This window comes from Aplysia californica, unplaced genomic scaffold (assembly GCF_000002075.1).
Source record: "Aplysia californica isolate F4 #8 unplaced genomic scaffold, AplCal3.0 scaffold00129, whole genome shotgun sequence".
Lineage (NCBI taxonomy): Eukaryota > Metazoa > Mollusca > Gastropoda > Aplysiida > Aplysiidae > Aplysia > Aplysia californica.
Genome location: NW_004797399.1, coordinates 1451448 through 1464741, shown reverse-complemented (window position 1 = coordinate 1464741; position 13294 = coordinate 1451448). Strand labels below are relative to the sequence as shown.

The following is a 13294-nucleotide window of genomic DNA, read 5'->3' as shown; positions in this document are numbered from 1 at the left end:
TAAGAATCCAGTAGTAGTAGTAGGAGGAGGAGGAGTAGCAGCAGCAGTTGTAGTAGTAGTAGTGGCCACCTCTATTCTCACCCGGAGTGAGAATAGTGCAGGCGAGTCTTGTGGCTATTCTCACCCACCCGGAAGTTCTCGCTAGATCAACTCCTCCCCTCTTCTCTCTCTCTCTGTCTCTTTCTGATTTAGATCAAAGACAGTATGTGGCGTTTACAGTGGGTGTATTGCTTCAATTTGTTGTACCATTCAGATCAAACAATTTTGCAGCGGTAAAGATTATGATTGACAAGAACTCAAGAAGGGTGAGCAATAAGTGACACCAGGGGACTATTTTCTAGAAATCTGTCGGCCAGCCCTCCCTTCACAACACATTCGCCTGCTCACACACACAGACACACACACAATCGCACGCACACACACACGCGCACGCACAAACACACACACCATCTTTACTATACGTCCAGTGATAATCACATTAAGCCTATATAGTATTTATATAAACATAATAATATGAGAAAAGAAATTTTGATACCGTGGTCGACCCTCAACAAAACCAGTCGTCAGACAGATCTGGCATCTAAACTTGGAACATCACAGTAGACTGGCAACTAAACTGAACTTGATCAGACTCTTATAATCTAACATTATGACTATCAATGCTTATGTTGATTAGCACAATGGACACAACACATCTTTTCATAGTTTAAGTTGGATGGTCATCACAGACTTCTGATGAATATGAAGGTTAAATGCATATCCATTCAAAGTGTATGAAAGTGAGGATTATTTATGTGTTTATAAAAGTGAACCCATTCGTTAATCATTAGTTAGTGTATGTAAACTTGATCCCTGACTATAACAGGGTTCGGTTATAATAACAGAGACATTATGTCAGTCCTGGTGGTCCTGTCATAGCTGGGACCCACTGTATTTATTAGAGAACCTGAACAAATTAGTTATGTTGAAAGACTGTGATGACATAGGTTTTTTTAAGAGCATCGAACAAAAAAATGAATGGCCATACATGATCATCAATGTCTGTTTCAGATCCGATTCTTCATGATAATGAATCTTTTCAAATTTGTTTTTCTTAAGCACATGAACAAAAGCATGGAAATCAGGCATCAAGGAAGTTGTGTAGACCTAAAAGAAATGCTGTGGGTTTGTCTGTTAATAACTGCATAACAAGTTTTATGGACCTTTTGTTAGTTGTTGTTTTTTTCATTGAATTTTATTTAATTTAATTGTACAGGCTCTTTTCAAGATGGCAGTGTATACTGCAAGAAAAGAGACTGCAAATTTGTAAGCGGAACCTTAGACTGGCATGGTGCCACAGCAGTTGGAGCCTTCAACGATACTCTTCTCTCCACTGGCTGGGGTATTCTGGACATCAGCTCTGGCTTTGGCCCTAGTCAAACCAATGAGGAGATCATGTATGCGGCTGGCTTCATGGAAGGAGTTTTGACTTTCAGGTTGGACAAATTGCTTCTGTCTAGTGACTAGTGAAAGTGATGTTATTGTAATGAGGTGGGAGGGGGGTTTGAATTCCAAAAGTATGGGATGATGGTTCGGCAGACATTTTCTTTTTTTGGGGCTGAAGAATAAAAGGTATGTAATGAATACTAATTTCAGGGAGGAAGAACACCTTGGCTTGAGGAAAATTCTTTTTTTTTTTTAATTACAATTTAGCACAAACTTTGTCATATATATTATGTACTATATATATTTGTACACTTTGTAGTCAGTCTTCTTGCTTTGTAGTTCCCTAAGGGCAAGTGTATGGTTGTGGTGGGGCTTGAGTCATAAACTGGTATATTTCTGCTCTGGCAGCAGAGTCCTAACCTGAGGATAAGATTGTTTAAAAATAACCTTCCATCTTATGTTGCTGTGTTTATTTACAGTAAGGCTGTGAATTTTCATTACAAAAAATATTCTTAACTAAAATGCTCCTAATTTTAGATTCATTGGTCCATAATACATTCTGGTAGATCATTATGCCAACAACATATCATGTCTAAAGACATCATGTCATTTCTTCTGAAGAAGGCATGTTATGCACACGTTTTGCTTAGTTTTACTTGTCTTTCAGGCAAATGGAATCCCAGTTTACCAACTTGTTCAGCGTTTTCTTCCCAAAGCCTGATAAAAGTATGCAGCAGAAACTGGAGAAATGGTTTACCACACAGAGGGCTTGGGCTGATCAAATGGCTTCCAATTACCCAGATGATCCACTGTGGCGCCATTCGTCGTACATTTTTGCTCAGTTGGATGGCCTATATGCAGGGTATAAGAGTGTTCGAGGAGCAGACAAGGTAAGACTGAAGTAAAGCATAAGATCTTGTGTGAAAGTGGTACATTCTTCTTCTCATTCTTCATCTTTGTCTTTAAGGGCCAGATCTGAAACTGACAGCAACGGCCTTTGTTTGTCACACATTTGTCTGCTCACAAGCTCCTAAATAGACTATATTATTATCCTGGTCTCTTTTGATCATCCATTTATTCAAGTTCTCTCAGTATGTTCTTCTTTGTCACCTCTGCCTCTTTTGCCTTCTGTCTTCAGCTAATAATGCCTATAAAAGCATGATTAGTGTGTGTTTATAGGGAGGAGTACTCTTGTTAAAAAATTGAAACAATAAGGACAGGAGCCTGTAAGTTTGGTGGTCAGCTACGTTGGAGCATGGTTCAAATCCCCAATAAGGCTTCTTGATTTTTAAATGTTTGAAACATTTTGCTTGTTGCAGTCAGAAATATATGTAGTAGATTCAGAAATCCTTCTTCTTAAATACCTTACTGTGTTGAAAGGGGCGCTATTTCGGGACTTATATGATCTAATGTTGTAAATGTTCTAAAACTTTCTAAACATGTTCTCTCCTTGACACTTTGTCCTCAAGCCAGTTCTGTGTGGGTTTGCAGTAGCAGACTGTCCATGAGAGAAGACTTGTCTATTTCCAAAAAAAACTTTTACAAACGACAAAAGCACAATGCTAAATGCTAATTAGTGATGTATGTTGACCTTAGCGTATGCATAATTATGTAAGGTTCTGCATTTTTCTTAAACTCTATCTGTTTTTGCACCTCAAACAGAAAATGTGTTTTCATATTGGTGATAAGAATGCAAATTGTTTTGTTCCACTTTCAGACTGCACTTGATTTCTTTGCCATCAACTTCCTCAATGCCAACGGGGATCTGTTTGATATAATGACTGTACTTCAACCTTCTGAGTCGCCAGACTGGACAACATTCACAGCTGATGAGGCAGCAAACTTTTTCTACACGAATGGACACTGTTCAGCTTTGATTAAGGTATGCAGTGTGTCTGATGTTGGTTCAAAGTTTTTGTTAGATAGACTGTAGATCTAGATGTGATCTTGTTGCCGAGTTGTTGAGGCAGCATAATTGATGTTTTTCAGGGTTGTAGTTGAATTGTAGTTTTTATCTGCCATATTGAAAGTTCATGCTTTTACTGTTCTTTGTTTCTGTCTATATGTCTTACATTTGTCCTGCCATAGATTACTTTTTGTGTCAATGTACATCTCTATACCCAGACTCAAAGTATGGGTTATCATCAAGACCTTAGCCTCTTTTCTTAATGGACAAATTATGGATGGTTGGTGGGTGCTCTAGTGTGGTTTGCTCCTTCTCTCCCGTCAAACATCTATTATCCTTATCTCTCTTTCTTTTTTTGTGTTTGTTACATCTCTTGTAACACCTTTTATCTTTGGCAGTTGACCCATTTGTGTTGTAAGAGCCATAAAACTCTTAATAAACAAGGACAAATTAGGTGAAGAATTGTAACTCTGAGAAAAACTAAAAATAAAAGGAGCTGACCACGCAGAAGCACGTTGTTCCCATTCACTTAACAGTTGCTCGGTTTACAATTATCTCTACAGAGATGACTGTCAGTGAAATGGAAATTGGAGGAGTGAAGAATGCCAAAATAGTACTAATTTAATCTGTCTATGCATTCTCTGTGTATTGGTAGCGGTGTAGTTTTGCTGATAAAAATCATGACATTTGCATTGTTCACATGGGTAAACATTATGTATTATGGCTAGTAGTGATATATGTAGCCTATATGATATAGCATAGTAGGCTCAGTGAACAGGCATCTGTGGTGTAAAGGTTAGATTCCTTACTGTGGCACAAAGATAATGTAAGTTTAATTCCAACGCGAGAACGCTTTTTTTTTTGAGTCTCTCTATTTATCTGCTGGGATGCTGTATCCCACTCAGCCTGGGCTGGTCCTGACTGGCAGGGTTGATGCAGCCCACCTCCTAAATCATCTAGATCATGGCAGTGAGGGTGTCAAACACTTACAATTACAATAACAGTTTTTAAAATTATGAATGCTGCGGTCTTGTTTTGCGTAATAAGTAGAAATATATTGTGTCTCATTAAGTGAGAGGGCCTATGTTTGACATTTTGAAATGGTTGTTGTTGTTGTTTTCAAATCCCTTTAGCTGCGAGCGTTTCGCTCTTGGCAGCGCAGTGCCTCCCTCAAGAACCGCATGTTCTTGTCATCTGGTCAACGCCAGAGTAGAGCAGGCTTTGTAAGTCTGTAGGTGTGTGTAGGAGCCTGCATCGAAAAACTGCCAGGTTTGGGCAGTGAAGGAGAAGATGTTCAACGGTCTCCTCGTGGAAGTCACAGTGTTTGCAATGGGGTTCCCACATGGGATTAATTCTGTTTATGTGCTTGTTGGTGTATAAGTGTCCTGTGCGGGCTCTGAAGATCAAGTTTGAAATGGTAAAATTAGAAGAAAAAAACCTTTATCAGCCAATAGAAGAATCCTGTTGACTTATTCTTGTGTTCGTTGCAGATCCTCCCAGGCTATGAGAACATCTTCATGTCTCACTCCAGCTGGTTTGCCTATCAAGCCACAAACAGAATTTACAAGCACTACAATTTCAATGTTGATGATCCAAGTACAGCGGCTAAAAGGGTGTCGTTTTCTAGTTATGGAGGTAAGAAATTTGGTGAAAGTAAGGTTGCTGTTGTGTGGGCCCCCCCCCCCTTTTTTTTTTTCTCCTGAAGGTGCATGGATTTGGGGTCCCAGTGGAGCTAGTGCTATGTCTTACAGGAGTAGGAAACAACTGGCCTATCGTAATGTAGCATGGCGGGGGGGGGGGATACTTTGTAATAAAGTGAAAATGAAAGCAGATGACAGAATAGGAATAAAGAACTTGAATGGAGAAAATTTTTTTCGGTGCTGTCAAGTTTGAATCCCAGGACCCTTTTGAATGAGAGGTGAACACCACACTGCTTGAAAAACAAGAACCCCTTTCTTGAATACTATCTTATGTTTTTTTCGGAGATAAGGATTTATATATGCTTTTCCAGGATATTTGGAATCTCTCGATGACTTTTACCAAATGGACAGTGGTCTTGTGATGCTTCAGACCACCAACAATATCTTCAACAAAACCCTCCACAAATATGTCACCCCACAAGCCCTGCTAGCCTGGCAGAGGGTCCGCATTGCTAACATGATGGCCCACGGAGGGAAAGAATGGGCACAAGTTATTGCGAAATACAACTCAGGTGAGTAAGGGGGTGGATTTGAAGGCGCCACAGGTAGGCCCTACTTTTTATCTTTCCCACAGTTGTCTGCCTGCTTTACTCTTTCCCTGCATTACAAGTTCGTTCTAATTGTGTTAATGTTCTTGTCATTAATCAACCTCAAAACTCAAATGAAAAATATGAAAGTTTCATAATTGTTTGTCTTCTTTCATCCTTCTGCAATTTTTTTAAAGTTTTTTAAAGAAATCAACATGTCTTTTGCTTGCTGAGTGGTGTTGGTCTATTTCTTTGTTTTATCCCATGCCCTTTAACTTTTACTGCCCCCCTCCCTGGGCATTTCTTTTCAAACACTCACAGACCCACATTGAGAGACACATATTGAAAAACATACACAGACAGACAAATGCTGATATGCACTTATAAACATACAAACAAGCACATAGACAGATGGACAGACAAGTAAGCACACTCACACACACACACACACACACACACACAGACACACACACACACAGACACACACACACACACTCATACACTCACACACACACACACACACACACATTCCCATTCACACACAGGCACAAACATACACACACACTTACATACTGACACACACCCTCCCTCGAATAAAAAAAGAAAGATTTTAACGGGCCTTACTTCAGTCTGAAACATTCAAACACCTCCAGTTGGGACCTCAGAAGAAAATGGTCTGTTTTCTTCATTTTCATCTGTCCTGCCCATGACGTCCACATATCTAAGACGATCGCTTTTCTCCTCGATAGTTAGTGGTGTTCTTGGATAATTTTGACCGTAAATGAAGAAACATCTCTAGGTGTGGCACGCCTTTATTCTCTTTGTGTGGGTGGTTGGCAGGTGCTCTGGTGTGGTTTGCTTTTTCTTTCCTATCAGACATCTATCGTCCTTTTCTCCCCTCCCTCTTTTTCGTGTTTGTTACTCTCTTGTAACACCTTTAATCTTCGGCACTTATATGACCTAATTGTGTTGCAAGTGCCGTAAAACACTTACTAATACTAGTAAAACAAACCTTCTCTTTGTCTCTGTATTTGTGTCCCAGGCTCCTACAACAACCAGTACATGGTCCTGGACCTCAAACTGATCACTCCCAAGAAGCCGTTGCCTGACAACACTTTGTGGGTGGCTGAGCAGATTCCTGGGCTGGTGGTGGCCGAGGACACCACGCCTATCCTGAGAGCAGGTATGAGGGGGAGGGGTGGGGGGCTGTGAGAGTGAGATATTCTGTATACACTTGTATGTTGTGTGCTTTTGTTGTTTTCTTTTTTTTTAAATTTGTATGTAAGATGGGTTTGAGAGGAGGAAAGGGAGGGGGGCAGGAGGTTGTGGATATGAGAATGTGAGACATTCTGTAATCAAGTAAGCTTTTGTTTGGTTTTTTATTGAATGTCAGATGAGTTTGTTGTTGTTTTTCTTTCTTTTTTTTTGGTGGTGGGGGGGCTGTGGATGTTAGACATTCTGTACACATGTATTAGGTATGTTTGATTTTGTTTTCTGATCGCATGTTAGATGAGTTTGGGGTGGTTTGAAGGGGGGGGAGGGAGGTATCCAATGTTGTGTGGTTGGTTGGATGCTGCTTCTGGTAGGTTTTACTTCTTCGCTGTCTCTCTGCTGTTTCTGTTTATTAGTTTTAGTTTTACCTGAACTATACGACTGGGGTTTTTTTTGGTCAGAGTGCTATTCTTTATTCAAACAAACAAATTAAAAATTTGATAAATCTTCCTATATTATAGTGTATCATGATCGACTCAAACTGAAAAAGGCTTTGATCCCTTCAGTGGTCGTTCATTAGCATACCTCTCATTTAAATGTGAACATCTGGGGGGGGAAGCAAAGACTTGTGGGTAGTAGGAGGGCTCCACTGGTAGGTCCTGCTTCTTACTTCTTTGTTTTTTCTGTGTTTCTTCTGTCTGGCGTTTTTGCTTTTTCCTTGGTCTGAATGGCTTTTATTGGGCCCTGTCTCCTTATTCTAACAAACAGAGGTTCACATGGTTTGACCGGCATGGACTGTAGGTATATTCAAAGAAGCAAAACTACATCGTATCAAAATTTGACATGAATTGGATGCACAGCAGAAATGTGTCAAAGAATCTCCAAGCCGTCATGGTTTAAATTATTTAGAAACTCTCTTGCAGATGGGACCCCATTTCACCTGGGCAGCATTCTGAGTTTATACCCATTCACTTGATTAACAACATATGAAGCTGCAAGAGGCTGTATGTGTGGAAAAAATGATACAAAAGTTGTGTAAAAGTTGCAGCTCAAGCAGTTTCTTGTGTTTAAGCTTTTGTACAAAGTTTATGTCTTTTAGTTAATAGCAAATCTTAGATTTGTGTCTGTATCACACAACACAAATGAATTCTGCAGGGGAAAGAAAAACTGGTATGTTACATGTTCCTGCTAACTGAACATTTAGATTCAGAGACTTCCTGTTTCTTTCATGTGTATAAAACTCTTTGAAGTTTGGTTTTCTACTAGTGTAACTGTTGAAATATTCATATTTGTGATCAATTTAGACGGCTTTCATTTTTTTATATCATCATTATGTTGCACAAAGGGGATTTGAATAAAGGGACTACAGTATGAACGTCACCAGTTTTACTTTTGTATTCTTCGTATACCATGACTTTGGCAGTACCCTAGCTAGGGTTTAGACAAGTGACACTTTATTCCAGGACAGGTAGGAATATGGTAACATCTGTTTTGCTTCACACTGCTGAACTCAAACAAAGCCCTGGCTCAGAGAGCCTGTCAGAACTTGAAGGGACTTCACTTTTTAATAGAGATTATGAGATATTTTTTGTCGCTTTCCATTCTGTTACTGAGCTGAAAATAGCCGGGATTCACATTTATAATGATAGTTTAGTGCGTGTCAGTAACAGTCTTTGTTTATTGTTTAAATAAAACGTAAATGGTATTTTCAGGATAATAATTATAATAGATAACAGACAGCCTTTGTATGGCGCAGAGTCCCGCTCAACAGCAAGCTCTATGCGCTTTACAATCTATATTACCCCAGCAGACCTGATAGCACTGAAACAATGTCAATTTCCTGTACAGGGCAAGCTGCCATTCTATAGGCATTAAAACATTAACATACTGACAAGATCTTTCGCTGTCTATGGCCGGGTACCCATTCACATCTGGATGAAGTGAGTAAAATTTGTGCAAAGTCCCTTTCCCGAGCACACTATGTCAGTCCTGAGGCTCAAACCCCTGAACCCGCAACTTCAAGATTAAAAGTTCAGTAGCCTAGCCACAAGACTACCAACACCACATGAGTGAGACACTGACACTCTGGTGGTAGGGTCAATACCCTTCTTTTACAAATAATGTGAGAGCGATAAGAGTGATAAGTTATATCTTTGGAATCCAGTGTGGTATTGCTCTGTGACTAACTGGAGAGAGAGAGAGGAATGGGGGGGGGGGGGGGGGATTTTGTTTGTCATGTACAGCTTGCTAATTTAAAACTGGTGAATTCTGTGAATGTTTGTTTTGTGATAAAGTTCTTCTTCAATCACCTCAGATGAAAACAGACAGGATGTATGTTAAATAAATGTCAATATGACTCTGTGTACAGGTGGTGGTGTGAACGAGTGGTTGGTGCACTCTGCTCTCACACGGATGACCCGGGTTTGAACCCTAGACCCGTAAGTTGTCACACCACTCCAGATGGGCTGATGGCTTGACCACAAGTATTTCTTCCTGCTGTTGATTAACATTGCTCTCTGTGAGACTATGTAGCTTTTTATGAAGGTGAACAGTTTTTTCTGATAAGAATAAAGGTACTGTTCGTTTTTTTATTTGGAATTGTGTAGTTAGTTACAAGTTAAAAAGCGGGTGTGTATGGTGTAATCAGTATACTCTTCGTATTTGCTCATAGAAGGCATGAGTTTGAATCTCATGTGGGGAGGTTTTTTACTGAGCATCTACATCTGTGTCTGCTGAGATGCTGTATCCTTCCCTGCCCAAGTCAGTTCGGACAGGCAGGTTAAAGCAGCCCACCCCTCAAATCCCCTCCTGTACTGTAAAGATTATGGTGTAAAATCCTGACAATTAATTCATTAAGAGAAAGTACAAATGAAGAGATTACCCTGACAGTATTTTTTTGCCCGAGAGACATGACTCCCATTTTCTAAGTGTTGAAAAAAAAAACAGTCAGGAAAAATGCATAGGTACAACTTGTAATAGTTTTTAGTTTTTGTCTCTCTCCTGGAAAATGTTGTTTTTTGGGCTTAGTACATTTGAACTGCTGACCCACAATCTGTCTGTCTGTCTGTGTGTGGGTGGGTGGGTGTGTTTGTGTGTGTGTGTGTGTGTGTGTATGTGGTGTGTGTGTGTATGTGGTGTGTGTATATTTTTTTTTGTGGAGAGTATTAACTCTACTGGCCTGAGTGACACACTCCCTGTTGTTTCCATTTTCCCATGTTCGCCAGAAAAACACAGAATGTGTCATTTTCACTTCCCTTAGAAATTAGAAACACATTCCTGTTCAGTCCTCCAAATCCATGTTTATGATTCTGGGCAAGTTGAATGAAGACATGATGAAATATTCTTTCTTAATGAGAATTGACACTTAAAAGTTGTTCAAGAAAAACCATTAATTTAATTCTGGCTAATAAGAGTTAACAATTCTGTTGTTATATAAAAAGCACCATGAAATTTGGGCCGTGGTGGTTGGTCAGTCTTCATGCTATTTCGTGCTGTTTTTATTTCAGGATATTTCCCATCGTACAACATTCCATTTTTTGAGGAGATATTCGTGAAAAGTGGCTACCCCGAGTATGTGAAGAAGCATGGCATTCAGTACACCTATGACTTGGCTCCTAGGGCCTCCATATTCCGCAGAGATCAAGGCAAGGTCAAGGACATGGAATCCATGAAGGCCATCATGAGATACAATGGTATGCCACAGATTGTTATCTACCATCTAGGCCTTTTTAGTTTCTTATACAGTGGAAACGTACTGTTTCTTTATATAGTCGAAACATACAGTTTCTTATACTACAGTGGAAACATACAGTTTCTTAAACCGTCGAAACATACAGTTTCTTATACAGTGAAAACATACAGTTTCTTAGTACTGCAGAAACAAACAGTTTCTTATAACAGTGGAATCATACATTTTCTTATTCAGCCTAGACATACAGTTTCTTAGTACAGTAAAAATTGTCCTAAGCAATTGCCTACCCCTTGTTTTTATTTTTATTTAGTGGGGGGGGGGGGTATACAAAATATTTGTGAATAAGCATAGACTCTTAAGAGTCCTTGATGAATACTGTAGGATAAGAACTGGGAACCCAATATCCAAAGATTTTATTATTATATTGGAGCTCTGTGCAGCGTAGGGTGCTGTGGTGGAGGTCTTGTGTGTATACATAAGTTGTCCCTACAATATGAAAACACATACTTATCTGTTTCTAGGGCGATCAGAGCTGGATTAATGGTTTAGCTCTCTTAGATCAATAATCTTTCTACTGTCCTCTCCACTTGTGTTGAACTCGCTTGATTAGATCTTCGGTTCAGTTGATCTTTTACTCAGGTCCCAGCACCTCTTCTTCTTTACAGGTCCCAACAGTAAAGTTGATCTTCGGATGACCTAAGTGTGTTGCTAGTGCCATGAAACTTACTAAAACAAACTAAAAACCAAATGAACAAACAGCATCACTAGTTATGAAGTTCTTCTGAATCTATTGTCTTTCTATTCCAGACTACAAGAACGACCCATACAGTTACGGCAGTCCTTGGGGTGCAATCTGTTCCCGTGGCGATCTCGTGAAGGGTATGACAATGCCTGATGGCTGCTATGACACAAAGGTAGTTGTTTTGATAATGCTAGTAAATCATATTTCTTTGGTATATCTTTTTTTTTTTACTGCTTATTGCATATTCTAAAAGTAGTGAGCTTGGAGTTTTCAAAATACTGTGCTGCGCTTTTGCAATTGGATACAAATATAAGAAACTGGTCAGGTATCTTGGCAAGAGAACCACGGAAAATATCATATTATCTTTGGTGTCAGGCACTAATGGGTCAACTTCCAGGAAGCTTATTTTACAGCAGAGGTAAAAAACTGTTTACTCAAACTATCATTGACCAATTCAAGTCTGATACAAAGAAATTTTAAAAAAAAACACTTGAAAAAAACAACAACCAATATTCAAGTTAATAGAGATGATGTTTTGAGTTTACTTTGCAAAGATGTATTAAAAAACAGATTCTAGAAAATGTCGAAGTTGGCCCATTGGTGCCCTGCACTATAAAAGTGACTTACTGAAAGGCTAGAGACACTCTGCTTTAATAAGAGTATATTAACAATGTCTGAAAATCAGTTGCATCTGCAGATTGAAGCTCCCATGGTATTAGAATCACATCAATGAAATGCTGTTTGTGAGTCAGTCAGTTGAAATGCTGTACTGATGTGATCATTTTATTTTGTTTTGCAGGTTGCTGATCTTGCGATGGCGAAAGCATTCCAGGCTGACATTATTAATGGCCCCACTCTTGGGAATGACTTTCCACCCTTTTCATGGACTGGCAAGTATGCCAATTATTCCCACGCAGGTCTTCCTTTGACCTATGACTTCTCATTTGTGAGAACACAGCCAAGATTTTGAATGCTATATTTCTCTGTTGTTCCTTCTTAGATGTTTTTTGTATGTACCTCCCTTCTTCAGAGATATAATATTGTCCTTATACATGTTTATAACATACCCTGGAATGTTAAAGGACAGTTATCCCTGTGGTCCAAACAACTTTATTGGAAGTTTACACTCGATATAGAAATCTAGTATTGACGTACTGTCTGACCAGAAACATTTTGTGTTTTAATGCTGTTTAGTTGATTCGTGAGTGTTTCTACAGGAATTTCCTTTCTTGGGTCTGTCTTAGATTTTCAGGGAAGAATTTGCTTCTGGCAGATCTTGGCTGTTGTGTATGAAAGTTAATTATGCAGAAGAAACTGAAACCAAAATATTGTTTTCTTGAACTTTTGTAACTGAATTCATGACACCTTTGAAGAGATGAGATTGTTTTTCTCTGTCAAATTTTCTGGAGATTGACAATGTCTCCAACCATTTCCATATCAAAACCTTTGTTGCTCATTGTTGACCTCCTCCACTGTTTACTGAACACTTTTGTAGCTAGGTTATGTTGTTACTGGCAGATTACTGCTGGTTTTCATGTGGAAGTTTGTTTTTTTTCCTCCTGTGAAACATGTATTTGCTTGAACATGAAATATGTCTTTGCTTGAAGGGAGTCGGCTTTGCTTTGATATAGTTCTCGTGTTTGAGTTGGTGAGATGAGAATATAGTGTTTTCCAGATCAGTACATAGTCGAAATGGTACACAAGACGCCCGCACATAATTGAGGAGAGATGCGGTTGTCCTAGACAGGTGGATGTCTTGTACAATATCAATATAATTTAGAAAAAAAATGCTGGGGGGGGGGGCTGGCAGTTTGCACATCATGATTGTCTTAGACATGTGGCTGTTAGAGCAGGTTCAACTGTATTTTAAGTTTTTGTTGATTCCTAGACTGATACTGAATTCAGTCAGTAAGAAATTACCCAAGAGTTGTTGTCTGAGAGAGAGATATGAAGCAAATGTGTCAGTTTGAGGACTTGCTGTGCTGAACAATACTCGATGTATTAAAGCAAGTCTGGGCTTCAAGTCTGGGCTTCAAGTCTGGGCTTGAATTTTGCTTCTCTGTTCTTCATATGGCGATGCTGGACATCTTC

At 39.3% G+C, this 13294-nt stretch overlaps 1 protein-coding gene across 1 annotated transcript; it reads left to right on the top strand.

Annotated features, from left to right (window-relative positions):
* Positions 1-1255: 1255 nt before the first annotated feature.
* Positions 1256-12991, top strand: LOC101860563 (phospholipase B-like 1; the record flags this gene model as incomplete). Its single annotated transcript, XM_005096481.3, is given in 9 exon segments — positions 1256-1475; positions 2093-2315; positions 3143-3307; positions 4822-4966; positions 5343-5543; positions 6601-6741; positions 10277-10462; positions 11269-11375; positions 12003-12991. Coding segments are annotated over 9 exon segments (1559 nt in total), but the record flags the coding sequence as incomplete, so codon positions are not given.
* Positions 12992-13294: the final 303 nt, after the last annotated feature.